This window comes from Thermobia domestica, chromosome 11 (genome assembly GCF_964235325.1).
Source record: "Thermobia domestica chromosome 11, izTheDome1.hap1.1, whole genome shotgun sequence".
Lineage (NCBI taxonomy): Eukaryota > Metazoa > Arthropoda > Insecta > Zygentoma > Lepismatidae > Thermobia > Thermobia domestica.
The window spans coordinates 75,669,097-75,685,469 of record NC_137464.1 but is presented as its reverse complement, the minus strand read 5'-3'; the positions used below and the strand labels follow the sequence as shown (position 1 = coordinate 75,685,469).

Sequence of the window (16,373 nt, the reverse complement as noted above, 5' to 3'; positions counted from 1 at the left end):
CCTGACAATTGTTTTGAACTTGTTTTCGGAAATACTAAATACATTTACTACATGAAATTTAATCATTGCGTTGTATAAAGCGCACATTCTCCACAGAGAAGACTTATGTAATATGTTAGTTCTTGCTTTTCTACAATACAATGGCCCAGTGTTTGCTGTTCTAGTCTTGCCTATTGGGATACATAATAATACTTCTGAAACTAATTCTGGACAGTCAATTTTACCGTTTAATAATTTACATAAGAACAAAAAATCAAACACCCATCTCGTTTTCTCTAATGTTTGAAAACTAAAATTCGGTACTAAGTCTTCATAGAAATATATACTTTGGATAGAAACCGGTTTTCTTATATGCAAGATTTTTTTTTTTTTAATTTAAACTGTATATTTGAATTGCATCGGAATATTTAGTGACATTTGGTGTCCAAACAGCACAACAGTATTCTAATTTTGACCTTACATACGAAAAAATATAACCTTATAAATGTTGATTCTTTGTAGAAATCCTGTCCTATCCTATAAATTAAACCTAGCTTTCTATATGCATTACTGGTTATTGCGTCAACGTATTGAGCAAAGGTTAATTTGCTTTTAAAAAATCTCAGATCTTTGATAGTATTTGGAAGAAAGTGCCACTTATTTTATAAGCAAAGTTATTGGATTTTCTTTCCGCGTGAAACACAGATTTACAGTTGGACACATTCAGGACTAATTTATTTTTATCACACCATATTTGAACTCTCTGTGGATCCTGTTGAAGTTACACGCAGTCATCAATTGAACTTACTTTCGAGTATAATTTGAGATCGTCGGCAAAAAGAAAAAAAACTTGAGAAGTTTTAATACACAGAGAAATATCATTAATAACAAGAAGAAACACCAGGGGATTTAGATGAGATCTTTGAAAGATACCGATAGAGTATTGAACTTGAAAATTACTGCTAATGTAAAACATTGTCTAGGGTTATTCAACTGGAACTCTCTCCAGCTCTCTGTGAGAAGAGGTGTTTGCTTTTTAATCTTTAAATATTTGGATCGTTATTTATACATTCTATGCTATTGCTATTACTATAAGTTTAAAATAAACAAGAATAGCACTAGATTTCAATAATTCAAAACGATGTTTTCATTAACTTTTATGTTTTAATGGCATAAACCAATCACTTTTAAAAAAATGACATAATATTAACTTATTTTGTCTTACATTATGATCTTACATTTCATATTTAAATCTAGGAGTTCAGAATAAACACTGGTTGTTTTTCGTAATACACTGGGGGGGAGGGCGCCTGGGAATTCTCGCCCCGAGCGCTTACAACCTACGCGACGGCCCTGATAATATGGATATATTTTTTCTATTGTACTCTTACTCAAAAATGTTATTTCTTTTCCCCTTGCACTTCCTTTCCTATTCTCTTTTATTCTAGATTCATGAAAAGATTTGCTTTGCTCAATAACTTTCTTCATATGATTGCTCAAAGTATGATCGTAGTCACTAAGAAGAAGAATGATTTCTAGAAAGTTCTCATGATTGATATTTGGATCATCTAAGCTGCATGCACCCTCTTCTTTCCCTCGGAAAGCAAGGCGTTGTTTTCCTTCGAAAACGATCAAGTGGCACTTCACTATCCTCGACCCAAAAGCCGTTACTGGTAGGGGGAGTAAACGATTCATTGAGCAGGTCAGTCCGACGCTGAACGTCAAGCAGCAAACTCCATTTACTTTTTAAGTCTCGAAGACGTCAAGTAATTTATCGTTTGAAAGATTTTGATAAATGAAATATAATGGGATATTCTTTCATTATAGTTAAGAATAACATATCGATAAAGTTACATCAAACGTTCTTTTTTACAAGTTTTAAAATGATTTATCAAGGAATTATCTTATTTTTAACATTTAGAAGTCATCCACCTCGACCCAACTTCTGGGTGAAATTTGTCATCTTATGAATTTATCTCCTTAAAGGAACAAATAATATTTGGTAGATTTGACAAATTTCTAGTTATTTCTGGGGAATGTACAGTCACTATGGACACCATATACAGTCAAACTTGTTATTTTATTCCTTTCTAAGTTGGTCCGTTCTTAGCCGGGTTAGGACATAAATACAAATTGAAATCGAACACTTCTTATTGCAATGAACCACACGGGTCTACTAAGTTGATATTACAAATTATTCTAAAATGAGGAAACTTGAATATCTATATATTGTATATGTTAGGGTCAATAAGAATGTAGTTCATGAGAACAAAAAGTTGCTATGTCTTCCTTTCATTAGTTGGTTCCAAAATAAAAATCACATTAACTTTACCAAATTTTAGGTGTGGTAAGTTTAATTTTATTCGTATTTCCTACCCACGTATAGTCGTAAACGTTTTGACATATGTTGAAATGTTTTGCTCACATAGGAAGTCTCCAATCATTCGTATCGGATTCTCAATAGCCATGAAAGAGAATAAGGTGTCCTCTATAATCCCAGGTCCATAAGCACCCACCTTAAAACACGAGGGTTACAAAGTTGGACACCTTACATCTATTTGTTGGAGTATGTAACTGGTACTTAATAGCCACGAAGGAGTGAGCTAATCCTCTACAAGTCCATCAGCCATACGTAAACATAGGATATTACACCCATCTTCAAACACGAGGGGTACAAAGTTGGCTCACTCAACACCCATTTGAAGGAACCACAGGGATATATAACTGGTGATTATACTCATGAAAGAGTCACTTATCCATAAGAATAAAAACGCCTATCATAGAAGATGAATGTAACGTCAGAACCCCGAGATTTTTAATTTTGGATATTTTTTTAAACCTATCTAAGGGAACGAACTAGGACCTCCAAATTTTCAGAAGTACATATTTAGGGTCTATAGACCTCTCCAAACTTTTAGTTCTATAAAACTCCCAAATTTAAGGGGATGGGTGAGTGCACTTCTACTAAATTTTAAGGATAGGGGTATGTATCCTACCCGAAATCACGGTCATTGATCCGAGAGTTCATTGACAATTTCCCACCAATTTCAGCAAATCAGAGAGTTGCCTGTTAAAATTGTAGCGCCATGGAAAAAAGTATCTTGTATACTTCTATCTAATTCATCATTTACTGTAAACATTCTTCAGAGAGTAAACATATGAATTGGGCATATCAGAAAACACTGTTTCTTGCCTCAGTTTCCCCCACACGTTACCTGCAACAAGAATGAAATGAGGGGAAAGAAAGGTTAAATATATGTCATGAGTTCCGTGCCTTTTTGATAGAGATGCAAAAAAGCCGGCTTTTTTGAATTGATGGTTTTTTTCACATAAAAAGCCGGCTTTTTTGGGGAAAAAACGAGAATTTTGGAAATTTTGGCTTTTTTCATTTTCATGATTTTTCTATCTAAATAGCTTCCTTATAGTATATTCTATAGTTAGATAAGAATTCCATGACCTAAATGCCATATTTCGCTCTAAAATTCACCATCAAGATGGATGGATCACATGTTTTATGAATTAAAGCTAACATGAAGAATGTAGTATTTGAGGGCAATTTTAGAGGCTATTTAACTTTATTTTAACTTTTGAGTTATCGACATTTTTTTCTTCTCTGGATCATTTCTGTTTGCCATCTGTGTTTCATTTCTAAGAGCTTAGTACTCTAGGTTCTAGCGCAAAAGTTAAACTTACGTTTTTCTATATATCCGTCAAAGCGTACGTTTTGCAATATATCCGTCTAAACGTACTTCCACAGTTCTGTTATACTGCAGCTGTGCCACGATTTAGCAATAATTTTCTGGATACAACCTTGAATACTAATTTATACAAAAATCAGTAGCGGATTTAGAAACGTACTTTGGGGCGGGTTTATGAGTACAGGCATAACTAATACTGTATTTCGTTTCGTTTATATATTTAGAGATAATCTTCCGGATACAACCTTGAAGATCATTTTATACTGAGAATCAGTGGCGGATTTAGAAAAGTATTTTGGGAGGTTTTTTTTCTTACTAATGTTTAGTTTTTCTAAACATTCGTAATTTTTATTTGACGGGAGCTTAAAGTTTATGAGTAAAGGAATAACTAATAGATATTTCCTTTGTTTTAGACATTCCGTAATTTTGGGGAACAGGCTTCAGTCCTAAAGACCGTCCCCCTAACCTTCGCAAAACCGTCACTGCTGGTAATTAGTAATAATAACGATTTAAAAACAATAAGAAATGAAGTCGGCCAACTCACAATACACGCACTATTTCTACTTCATAGATGGAATGAAGAAAAGTTTTGTCAGAATGGTCGAATGCTGAGTTGAATCCCGGACTTCCCGATAGTAGCGCAAAAGCTCCACTCAGTCATGTTTGTTGTATTTATCTTAACTTAAATATATTCCGTAGTTCTTTTTTTTTCTTTTTGGTGGTGGTAGGGTGGGGAGAGTTCCATAAAGATATAAAGGGTGTGAGCCAAGAACATAGTAACTAACGAATTTTCAATTGCTGAGTTATGCAGCACCAGATACACTCTCCATTCCAAAAGAAACCGAACGTTTTAAAAAAACAAAAAAGCAATGTACATTTTGGAACAAATCATTTTTATTAATCAATGTATTCCCCTTCTGCATCGATACACATATTTGCACGCTCCAACAAGTTGTCAAACGACTTCTCCATGTCCTTTATTGGAATGGTCTTTAGGACGGCGGTCGTCGCCTTCTCAATGGCATCAATCGATGCGTGCCACTTTCCTTTCATCGCCAAATGCAGTTTCGGGAACAGATAGAAATCGCACGGAGCGAGATCCGGTGAATAGGGCGGATGATGCAACCGAATAATGTGATTTTTGACCAAAAATTCAGTTACAAGTCGCGAACGATGTGATTGTGCATTATCGTCCAAAAGAGTCCAACTGCCGATTTCGCGATATTCGGGCCGAATACGACGAATTCTTGCCAGCAAACGCTTCATGACGCCCAAGTAAAACTCCCCAGTGACTGTCTGGCCGGGCGGAACAAATTCTTTGTGGATAATTCCTTTTGAATCGTAAAAACAAATCAGCATCACCTTAACTTTTGACTTCACCAAGCGACTTTTTTTTGGGTGTTCCTTCATCCGGCGCTCTCCATTCAGCACTTTGCCGCTTTGTTTCGGGCTCATTTTCAAAACACCACGTCTCGTCACCAGTTACAATCGATCTCAAGAAGTTTCGATCCTGCCGAGCACTTTTAACGATGTCTTTGCAATGCGCAATTCGATCAACTTTTTGGTCTTCGGTGAGTTTGTGTGGTACAAACCGCGAATTAACCTTCTTAAGGCCCAAAACTTCGGTCAAAATACGGTATGTGGTTGTTTGAGGAATGCCTAATTCCATTTCAATAACTTTCACCGACGATTTTTTGTTATGTTTGATGAATTCACGCACTTTTTCGATGTTTTCTTCCGATAATCCGGTTCTGGGACGGCCTGATCTTTCGTCATCATCCAGCGTCTCTCTACCCGTTTTGAATCGCCTGAACCACTCGTAAACTTGCGTACGGGATAGACACTCATCACCATATGCATTTTGTAGCATTTGGTGCGTTTCACTAAAAGTTTTACCCAGTTAACACAAAACTCAATTGCAGCTCGTTGTTTGAAACTCATTTTCCGACCGATGTACACAACACACTGACAGTTGAAACGCAATAACTTTGTTGCCGTGCATCCAAATGTCATGACATTTATACCAGTTGTCAATGAGGGACTACGCCATCTACCGGTAAAATATTACAACAGATGGCACTAGTGGTACTATTTGTTTTCAAAAGTTCGGTTTCTTTCGGAATGGAGGGTGTAGACAGCAACGCATACCGCTTCGTTTAATCCTTCATGTATAGTCTTATGTGAAAAATCAGCTTTCCGACTTTCAAAATGGATTGTGTAGCAGAAAATTCCTAATTTCTTAAAATAGTAAAATTGTGGGTTACCATGTTCTTACCTCACACCCTTCATATGTTGAATTCCTCTTGTTAAAAATACAGAAAACTTGAGGACTGAGTAAACCGTGATGGTGCTTATATAAAACTGTAGAATTTCAAGAATATACAAAACCACAAGCTCTAGATCTGCAGCCTTTAAGTGTATCATATAAATCTAAGTATTTCTCTTATGTTTTATTTTAATTTTATTTTGTTCCAAAAAGAGGGTATGGAATATTTTGAAGTAAAAATACTACATAGAATTTTGCTACTTATTTGAGTATTTTTTTACTTTTAGGGTTGGCTGGTTTACACCAGCTGTTTTTTTTCTTTTTTTTAAATAAACAACTGGTTTACACCAAAATAAAAAATAAAAAATAAAAAGAACGAAAAACGAGAATCGTGTGAACTTCATGGTGACGTTTCCACACATCAAACCATCTGCATTAGCTTTATTTCCTTTTCACCTTTTAATCAAGGTGTCCCATGTTCAATTCTCGGTCGAACCACAACCCTTCTTTCATGCGTAAACAAAGTAGCGGTTCGGATGTAACTTTAAGCGAAAGTCTTCTCCTTGATAACCTTGGTATTACGTAAGGATGTTAAGACTGAACATACGAAACGAAACCAAATTGTATATTTCTGCATGCCTGAATGCCTGTTGTTTTATAAAGAAGCCAAAGTTGCTTAAATATATTGATAGAAATTGGCAAAATTTATCGATTGCCTACGTAGCTTCCAACATTACCTTGGATTGGACTTTCAATGATATCTACATACTAAATTTGTAATTTAACACCTCAGTTTTAGCGTACTGATTATGATACGTTGATCTTTAAATTTTACATGCAAAGCAATAACAGGATTTTTCCGTTATTGTTTTACATTTAGAGTAATGACGGGATTTTCCCGATGGCTAGGACGGGAGTTTCTCAATTTAAGAAATTTACTGACCGGACTTCTTTAAGCTTATGTGACCTCTTCCAGCATAACCCCGTTGTTGCATAATAACACCAAGGCGAAACAAACTTATTTCTGTCAATATGTAATACAAATACATAAAGCAAAATATCTAAACCCAAAAAACCTGGTTTAAACCAAAAAAACCTAGTTTAAACTCCCCCCCAAAACGGGTTTTTGGCATTTTCAAAAACAACCATGGTTCTTGCCAACCCTGCTTACTTTTGTATGTAGGAGGTTTAAAAATTTTATTATATACATTGGTTAATCCTTTGGAATTCATAATGTAAATATGTTGAGAAGTAAAACTGTTTGAAATATCTTTTCGAAATTCATGGTTTATTTTCGAGGTTTTATATTATTATCGGCATCAACCACTAATTAAATTACTTTTTGTGTTATAGAGAAGCGAAACAAAATCTGGTTTATCAATTTAAAGCAGAGTTTTCAAAAAAGCCCAAAATTTCCCAAGCAAAAAAGCAAAGCAGAAAAAACCGATTTTTTTCCCAAAAAAGCCGTTTTTTTCCGAGCCCTTGCATCTCTACTTTTTGATCACTCTGATCAGGTGCGGCAGCTGCAATAGTTTGCTTGGTTGTGGAACTGCCTATATTTTAGCCTCAAACAAGGGCGGATCCAGGACGGTGGGCGGTGGGTTGGAATACTGCTACTTAAAGCTACTTTTAAGAGGTCCAAACTCTGGGATGGGTTTTATTTATGTATATAAAATAAGAAAGTTTCCTCTTCTGGGAAGGGAAGGGGGCGATTGCTCCGATCGCCCCCCACCCTGGATCAGCAACTGGCCTCAAAGAATGTATCTGAAGTGTTCGATTAATGTTCTGTCTAGAGGAATATTAATTAATTCATGTTACTTTCTATACGAAAAGAGCGCGAATATGGTCATCACTAGAGTACTTACATGTTAAGAGTCTCATAATTTAATTTATTGGTTTATTTTATATGAAAGAACCGTATGAATGTCGTCTTAAAACTTTCGAAAAAGACATGCTTAGGTATTGCGGAAACAAATGAACGAATTTTAGAAAATATTTTATATAATATACCTTTGTAAAATGGGAACATCTTCTTGTCCTGTTTTAAAATACGATCTGCTACACAAAGCAGCAACCCGAGCGAGAGCTTGGAATCCTGGAATGGTTGGATCCAGTTTGACACCTGATATGTAAAATGAAAGAAATGTCATTCTTATCACCAGTTAATAGGGAGATAATTGAGTGGGTGAGTTTAAAAAGGTATACAGTCCATAAAAATAGGAAATGACACACTTAAACGTTTTGCTAAAGATTCATATACGGTATAGAAATTGTTCCTTCCATAAAAGCGTCTTTTGCGTGAAAATAGTTTTTTTTTTTTTTAATTTCCCAAGGATTTAAAGAACTTTGAACTGAGTTGATTTTGATTTTAAAGTCCCGTTTAGCAGCAAGGCTATATGAGACATGGACCTGATTGACGTGGAATCCGAATCATATGAGCTCCCACCGGGAATCAAACCCAGATCTCCCACGCCAAACGCACACGCTAACCGCTTAGCCACGAAGGAGTTTAAAGGATTTTGGAATATGTTCCTTTTCCCACTCACCAAATCAATTAATAATTTTACTCACAATTAATACCAAATTTGCTGACTGACATAAATCAGTGAGTTAAGTTTTCAAACTTTTAACCGTGATTCCGAAGTTAGTGGACTCGGATTGGGCTGAAACAAATGTTTCTTAACTTTATAAAGTTGAAATTGAAGAAATAAAGAATACAGAATATATGATAAAACTATAAATAAATGGTAAATTCAATTTTGAGATGTTGAACAGGGATAGTTCTGCCTTATCCTTACAAAAAGTGATTTGTAGATTTCAGAGACATTTAATATTAACTATTTTCTCAACAATGGCAGTTGCTTTCAGGACCCTTGACTTTTCTATATCATTTCGTATATCATATCATGCAATTTTAATTGCATATTAAACTGAATTCATAAAAATTTCACTTTATCCATTGGTCAAGAACTCTGATTGGTTAATTTTCACTTTCCGAAAAAGTAAAGAAATAGTGGTCTGTGATTGGTTGGAAGCATGACCTTTCAATAGGTGTATTTGGTTTCAAATACCTTAGAAGCTGATATGAGTATGTCACTATTAAAGCGCGAATAGTGAACATAATAAGAAATTCGAATATTAATACGAAAAATACTTAACAATTTGTTTCATTCCAAGTTGCTCTGGAAGAAACGCAATGTTTACTCAAGGTGATATTTGAAAGTACTTTACCAAGTTTGGCAAATATTTACCATTGAAGAGTAAGTTTTTCTTCAATGTTAAGCGACTATATATTAAAACACTTAAGGTCCTCATAACTGAACTGAGTTTTTATATACAGCACCTTATTGTACTTACAACTTTGTTGTTGAGGCGGCTGACAAAGATCGGTAGATTAACCGTACAATAAACGAATGCTGTTTGGGGCCTCGATGGCTCAGTGGTAGAGCATTCATCTCTGGTGCAGGAGGTCCCTAGTTCGATCCCAGCTCGCACCAAGTGAAATTTGTGGTGGACAAACACCATGTGCGTAGTTTTCCTCGTTGTTCTCCCGTTTCCTCCCACTTTCTTCATTCCACCATTTCATTCATTTCTCATCATCACTAGGCTTCGGATTTTTAGGTCCCAAAAAATTCAAATTAGGATTTTAAAAAGTGCATTTTAGGATTTTATAGGTTTTTAAAAACACAGTTTTGAATTTTTAGCGTTATAGTACTGAAAACGGAATATTACTACACTTTAAACACTTTGTTACGTCTTCTGCGTAATAAAAATAATAAAACTCTTCTTACCTTGGACTTTTTTTGATAACTGAAATATAGTTTAACATATGTATGGCCTGTCGTACTATAGTAGTAGTAGCAGTAGTAGTTTTTGTCAGTTTTCTTATATTTGAAGTTTTATACAACATCACAAATATCACTTCACTTTTCTAACGATACACTGAGGAAATACGAATGTTCAAATATTGTTTTTCCGGTACTTTTCATGTTTTCTATAGCTCAAAAAGTGGTCACTTCACTCTCTGTAGTGGCACTGAACAACAAAATATTTGGCAAGATTTTCTGTTGTGAACTTTTTCCTGTCGTCTGACAAAATTCTCTTGAATGCAGAAAAACTGCGTTCCACATCACACGATGTAAGAGGCACATATTTCATACTGGCCAATTCCTCGGGATTCCATAGCAAATTTTCTTGGACATTGTCTTCACAAAGAATTTGGCCCACTAGTTGTATCTGTGTGAAATCAGGACTGCGTTTCAAAACCGCCTCCATCTTGTCCGCAATTTTTGTTCCAACTTCCCCAGGTACTTTTTTCTCTTTCACTTCTTGAAGAATTTGAAGAGCTTCTGTTAGTGGAAGAGACTTCTTCTCCAATTCAGTCATGGCTTGAGGCAGATGAGAAAAGTTGGCTTTAATGTAACTTAGTAGTTGTAGAGCAAATTGTGACTTCAGTTTTTTTTTCAGACGGGATTGAAGTGGCTTTAATCTCGTCGAGCGAATCGATTACCTGAACAATGCTTTCAAAATTATCTGTATAGTACAGTGTTGCTGACAAGTAAACCTTACGTTTGGGTGAATCGAGTTGCTAACTGAGACCCATATGAAAAAGTAGTACTAAATGTGGTCAGTATTTCAGTGAAGTTGTAGGTGCGAAGCTCCAGGGGTTTAGGAGATACAGCTACCAGAACATCACATGGAAGTACAGAATAGTCTTCATACAGTTGGAGGTAAAAACTCTGTAAGACCTCTTGTAACGACAGAAGGTGAATAACAAATATATGGGTACATATTAGGACTAGGGGGAAGTCATATAGTAAGGGTATTCCTGACGGCGGCCATCTTGAAATCCGCCATTTTGAATTAAGGTTAAGTTTTTAAAATAGGAATAGGGTCATGTGATACATGATTTAAGCCGCAAATTTAATCAGAAGATCAATGGTGACGTTAATTTTGATTTACACGCAATTAGTACAAAGTTACAGGGAAATTAAATATTGTTGCAGCATATGTATTAGTTCTTTACCCCACCTTGTAAATTTTGTGTTAATGATAATAATTAAATAAAAAGTAGGTGGATAAATATTAGGTCTATGGTAAGAGTTGCCTTGGTGGCGGCCATGTTCAAATCCGCCATTTTGAATCAGACAAAAGTTTTAAACAAAACGCATAACATTGACACCTTAATAATAAGGACTAATACTGGTACATATGCTGCAACAACATTTAATTTCCCTGTAACTTTTTACCAATTGCGCGTAAATCAAAATTAATGCCACCATTGTTCTTCTGATTAAATTTGCGCCTTAAATCATGTATCACATGACCCTATTCCTATTTTAAAAACTTAACCTTAATTCAAAATGGCGGATTTCAAGGTGGCCGCCGTCAAGTATACCCTTACTATATGACTTCCCCCTAGTCCTAATATGTACCCATATATTTGTTATTCACCTTTTGTCGTTACAAGAGGTCTTAACAGAGCTTTTACCTCCAACTGTATGAAGACTATTCTGTACTTCCATGTGATGTTCTGGTAGCTGTATCTCCTAAACCCCTGGAGCTTCGCACCTACAACTTCACTGAAATACTGACCACATTTAGTACTACTTTCTCATATGGGTCTCAGTTAGCAACTCGATTCACCCAAACGTAAGGTTTACTTGTGAGAAGCACATTCCCCAACGGGACACAACGGGCTGTGGTGTGTTTGGAAGCATATCCTTGAAGGTAGCCAGTTTGTTAGGAGCTTTCAAGAAAACCTTCCTTACAGATGAAATTATGTCGTTGACGATTGACTACGTGTTTGAAAGTATTTTTCAAGTTAAAAATAACTATAAAGAATCATTTAGGACGTTATAGGTTCTAAAAGCTAATTTAGGATTTTTTAGGTCCTAACCCCCCAATTAGGACATTTTAGGTCCTATAAAACTAATATAGTTCTACTTATAGCAACTTGAAATGTAAAGAAAACACGAATTTTTTGCATTCACTGTACAGGAATAAAATAGGTTCGAACCTAAGAATCCGGAGCCTAATCATCACCGTCTCCTTTAGCCTAGCCGGCATAATAGTGGGACGTAAAACTCCAAGATTTTATTTCGTTTTTCGAATGCAATTTTTTGGATTGATTATTAGGTCCTATTATTCCAATTTATATGATTATATTATCCTTTTTCCTAACATTTCAAATTGTGTACGTTGTAATGTTGACTGAATGGCATTAATATCAAAAGTCATTTAAAAAAATACAGATTATCTTATTTTTATTTTGTGTAAATTTTCCATCTCACAGTCAGAGAGAATCCATCCGTTTTCGGGGAGATAGATGTTACTAGTTAGTTGTATACACGCAGCTAGAAGAATCAGGTCTCTTCCAAAAAATTTTGAACCTCCGAACCTATGAATTATCATTATTGCAAATTATTGCATTTTATTAAAAAGATTTATATCCTATTTAGAGTTGACAGGGAAAAGATTCCTTTGCTCTGCTAAGGAAACTCACTATCAAGTGGATGGTCATTTAGGATACAAAAATGGGACTCCCGATGTTTGTAAAAACATTAATTTGAATTTTTATGGCCAAATTCTTGATGGAAGCAGGTCAAGGATGCTGATTTCTCTGTAAATTTGGGGAGGGGCATTCAGATGCAGAAGGCATATATGAAGATTTCTAAGAAATTGCATTCAAATTATGCCAAATATTACATATTCATAAATACAATGCGGGGGCCATATAAACTTTGGGGGGTGGCCCTTAAGGATCGGTGCCCTTGAAGGAGATTATTTCATAATTTGCTTTCTTTCTTTAGCGTGGAGAATCAGTAATGATTTTCAGATCTCCCCCACAGAGGGGTTGGAAATAAACTGGAGATGATACTAGTACTGCAAAAATACTAGTAACCCTGATTGAGGAGACCGCAGTGGCTCAGTGGTAGAGCGTTCACCTTTGGTGCTAGGGGTCCCAGGTTCGATCCCAGCTCCCGTCAAGTGAACTTTGTGGTGGGCAAATACCATGTGCGTGAGTTTCCTCGGGGTTCTCCCGTTTCCTCCCGCTCTCTTCATTCCACCATTTCATTCATCTATCATCATCATCGTCTCCTTTAGCCTAGCCGGCATAACCGTGGGACGTAAAGCTCAAAAATTTCATTCCATTTTTAACCCTGATTGAGTCCGAGCCGAGAAGTACTCCAGGGATGCTTTTTTTCTTCTAAACTATTAACATTTTCCTTAATTTGCGTGTAGTTAAGTGATATAGCAGTTATATTCCCACATTTCTAAAATAATTTTAGGTGTAAAATTAAATAGTGCTATTGGCAAATAGAAGGATTTCTGATTAGGGTTCATTACATTAGATAGTACAACGTAGTTTAAAGTTAAAAAGGAAATAATTGGACTGTATTATTATATTTGCCGCACTTTCCCATATACATCACCTTACTCATATTTATAATTTCTTTTCATAAATTTATTTCTGTTTTATACAGGAAACTCTAAGTAAGCACAAGCACTAAACCTACGCATACAGCAAACAAGCATCAGTGAAGATGTAGAGGTCCAGTAGACATCGCGTAAATGTCCTCATAGTAAACTAATAGTGGTCCATGAATGCTAATTTAATCTTAGAGATGGTGAAATGATAGATCATAATCAAGGGCCCCTGAAAGCAACTGCAATTGTCGGAAACATAGTTACTATTAAATTTTCCTGAGATCTAGGGGCCGCGGTGGCTCAGTGGTAGAGCGTTCACCTCTGGTGCTTGGAGTCCCGGGTTCGATCCCAGCCACCTTCAAGTGAACTTTGTAGTGGACAAACACCGTGTGCGTGGGTTTTCTCGGGGTTCTCCCGTTTCCTCCCACTTTCTTCATTCCACCATTTCATTCATTACTCATCATCACCGTCTCCTTTAGCCTAACCGGCATAATCGTGGGACGTAAAACTCAAAGATTTCATTTTCATTTTTTTTCCCCTGAGATCTAATATCCCTTTTGTGTGAAGATTAGCCAGAAGATGATTTTCTGTTCTGCCTAAAAATAAGATTAAATAAAAAGTATACTACAAAATGCTATACTGTCATTACGAAGAATAACAAGACACCTCTGTATTCATACTCTTCTTCCTCTTTGATTAAAATTAATAGGCCTTAAGCAGAGTTGTTCTGATGGTGATTAGTGCCATACTAAAGACTATGACTAACATATGTTTCCTGCAGTAGTCAGGCCATTAGTACGACGCTAACCGTACGTCAAAACGACTCTGCATAAGGACCAATATCTTATTAAGAGTATAATCGTTTGGTATGGGTAACACCTAATAGGCCTACCTCAAGACGAAAGGAAGCATAGAACAATCCATCCCTAAGACTGGTATAAACACAATTCTAAACTGATCACTCACTAGGTAGAGATATTTCAAACACACTCTTTAATTGATTGCAGTGACTCACAACCAGGAGACAACTAAGATCGTTTTCGGTGTTTATGACTTTCGACTAACGACTTTTGCTTCAACTTCTGGTGTTCCTCGATTTTGTCTGGGTCGCCTATTTTTGTATCCTCTTCAAGATCAAAACATATATTTTTTTAAGTCTTGTGATGAATTTGGTGCAACACAGAATTGCGAAAAAAATTACATTTGTCCGACTCATCAGAAATTACATGAAAGCTATTTTGGCCTATATTTCGTTAATTGTGTCAACGTAACTGAAGATAATCTACTTACCTGTAGATTGTATTTTAAAGTTGAAGAATTTAAAGTCTCACGAATTTTAAATAAACTACCTTCTGCACTATCTTACATAAGGATTCTTTATGCTCTACTCACAAGAGTTGTGCGTGATCTCGACGCTCAGAATCGCACGAAAATGTGCTTAGATTAGAAATTGTTCATCCCAAAAACAGTAGTTTGAATCATTTCCATGCAAAACGCAACTGTAGTCTGCTAGCGTCATTCGACGATCGCATGTTGTACCTTCACAAACAAGTATTTACTCTAGTTGTGTGAATAATATAGCTGCCCTAGGAGCCATCTTTTAGAGTGTTCGTTGTGCGTTGTGGTAGCAAGGTTCTATTCTTCCTTTTTATAAAATATAATTTAAAATTAATTGCAATTAATAAGGATTTGTTTTAATTATATGCTTCTTTTAACATATCATCCCCCTTCCTTAAGAATTGTGTAATACGTACATTTAAAACAAATAGTTGCAAAACGAATACATGAGTGAAAGCTAAGCGACCTATCAGTTCTTTTCACTGCTACACACGCACAATTTCATTTCTTAATTTCTCAAATGAAGTGTCTATATCTAGTTAAAATAGAAGATAGCACGTAAACGAAAAGAATCGGCTCTTAGGCGGTTTTAGTTACTGGGCCTACTACCCCGGGGCCTACTGCCCCCGGACTGCTCACAAGATATGTGTGTAACCACAAACGCTCAGAACCCTAACGAACATGGGTTTAGATTAGAAATCGCACATGCTCCAAAACAGTGGTATCAGTCATTCACACGAAAAACGCAGTCGTTGTCTGCTAACACCATTCGATGTTGTCTGCACGAGTAACTATTTACTGTAGTTGTGTGAATAGTATAGGTGCAGTAGGAGGCCTTCTTTTGGAGTGTTCGCTTGTAAGTTAGAGTGCAAAGAGTGTACATCGGTATCATGAGGCGAATTAATCCCATGAATGTTGTCAAACTGTTAGAGACAAAGGTGCTCGAGCTCGCAAATACGTTATATAGCATAATAATTCACAAATACAATGGGAATGACACAGAAATGAATGAAAGTACGTTGGTTACGTACAGTGATTTTGAAGGACAGGCAGAATCCGTACCTGAAGTTAGCTCGTCCAATAGTACAATATTTTTCATCTTCAGAGCAACAGGAACCTTAAAGTGAAAGTAAGTACGAACGATTTGCACCCAAAATGTCGAGGACAAGATATTGTTTACAACATACTGGAAAACATTTATGAAGATCATTACAATAGTGTATAGCAAACGGTTTCAACTTCTATCGCAAACTTATGATGCACTATAAGTGCATTCGAAGTAAATCAAATTGCAAAGTAATGTTAGATTTTATGACTAGTAAAAGGTGAGATCGAGCACACTTCAAGGAAAACAGACTGTCTCAATTACAAACTATAAAAGGATATGTAATGTCGCAATTTGATAGGTTAAGAGCGTATGGATCTGCTGTTCCTATTGGTATCTGCAAATGTGGGCACTAGAAGCTTCTGTGTTGAAAATACATTTTATAAAAAAAAGAAAAAGAAATGGATATAATAATTTGTAAAAAAACATAATAGTGTTTAAGTAAATTATTAAAAAACTTAAAAAAAGAAAAACATTAATATGTTTTTTAGTAATAATAATTTGTCCTAAGAAACAATAAAAATAAAAGTTAATAAAACTTTTTGATTATAAAAAA

General features: G+C 35.7%; 1 protein-coding gene across 1 annotated transcript in view; it reads right to left on the bottom strand.

Annotated features, from left to right (window-relative positions):
• The window catches only part of LOC145664181 (sodium/potassium-transporting ATPase subunit alpha-B-like), a 465,697-nt gene that overhangs the window by 151,410 nt on the left and 297,914 nt on the right, over positions 1–16,373 (bottom strand). The window contains exon 9 of the mRNA XM_081730619.1: positions 7,954–8,065. Within this exon, the coding sequence (XP_081586745.1) occupies positions 7,954–8,065 (112 nt within the window). The remainder of the gene's footprint in view (positions 1–7,953; positions 8,066–16,373) is intronic.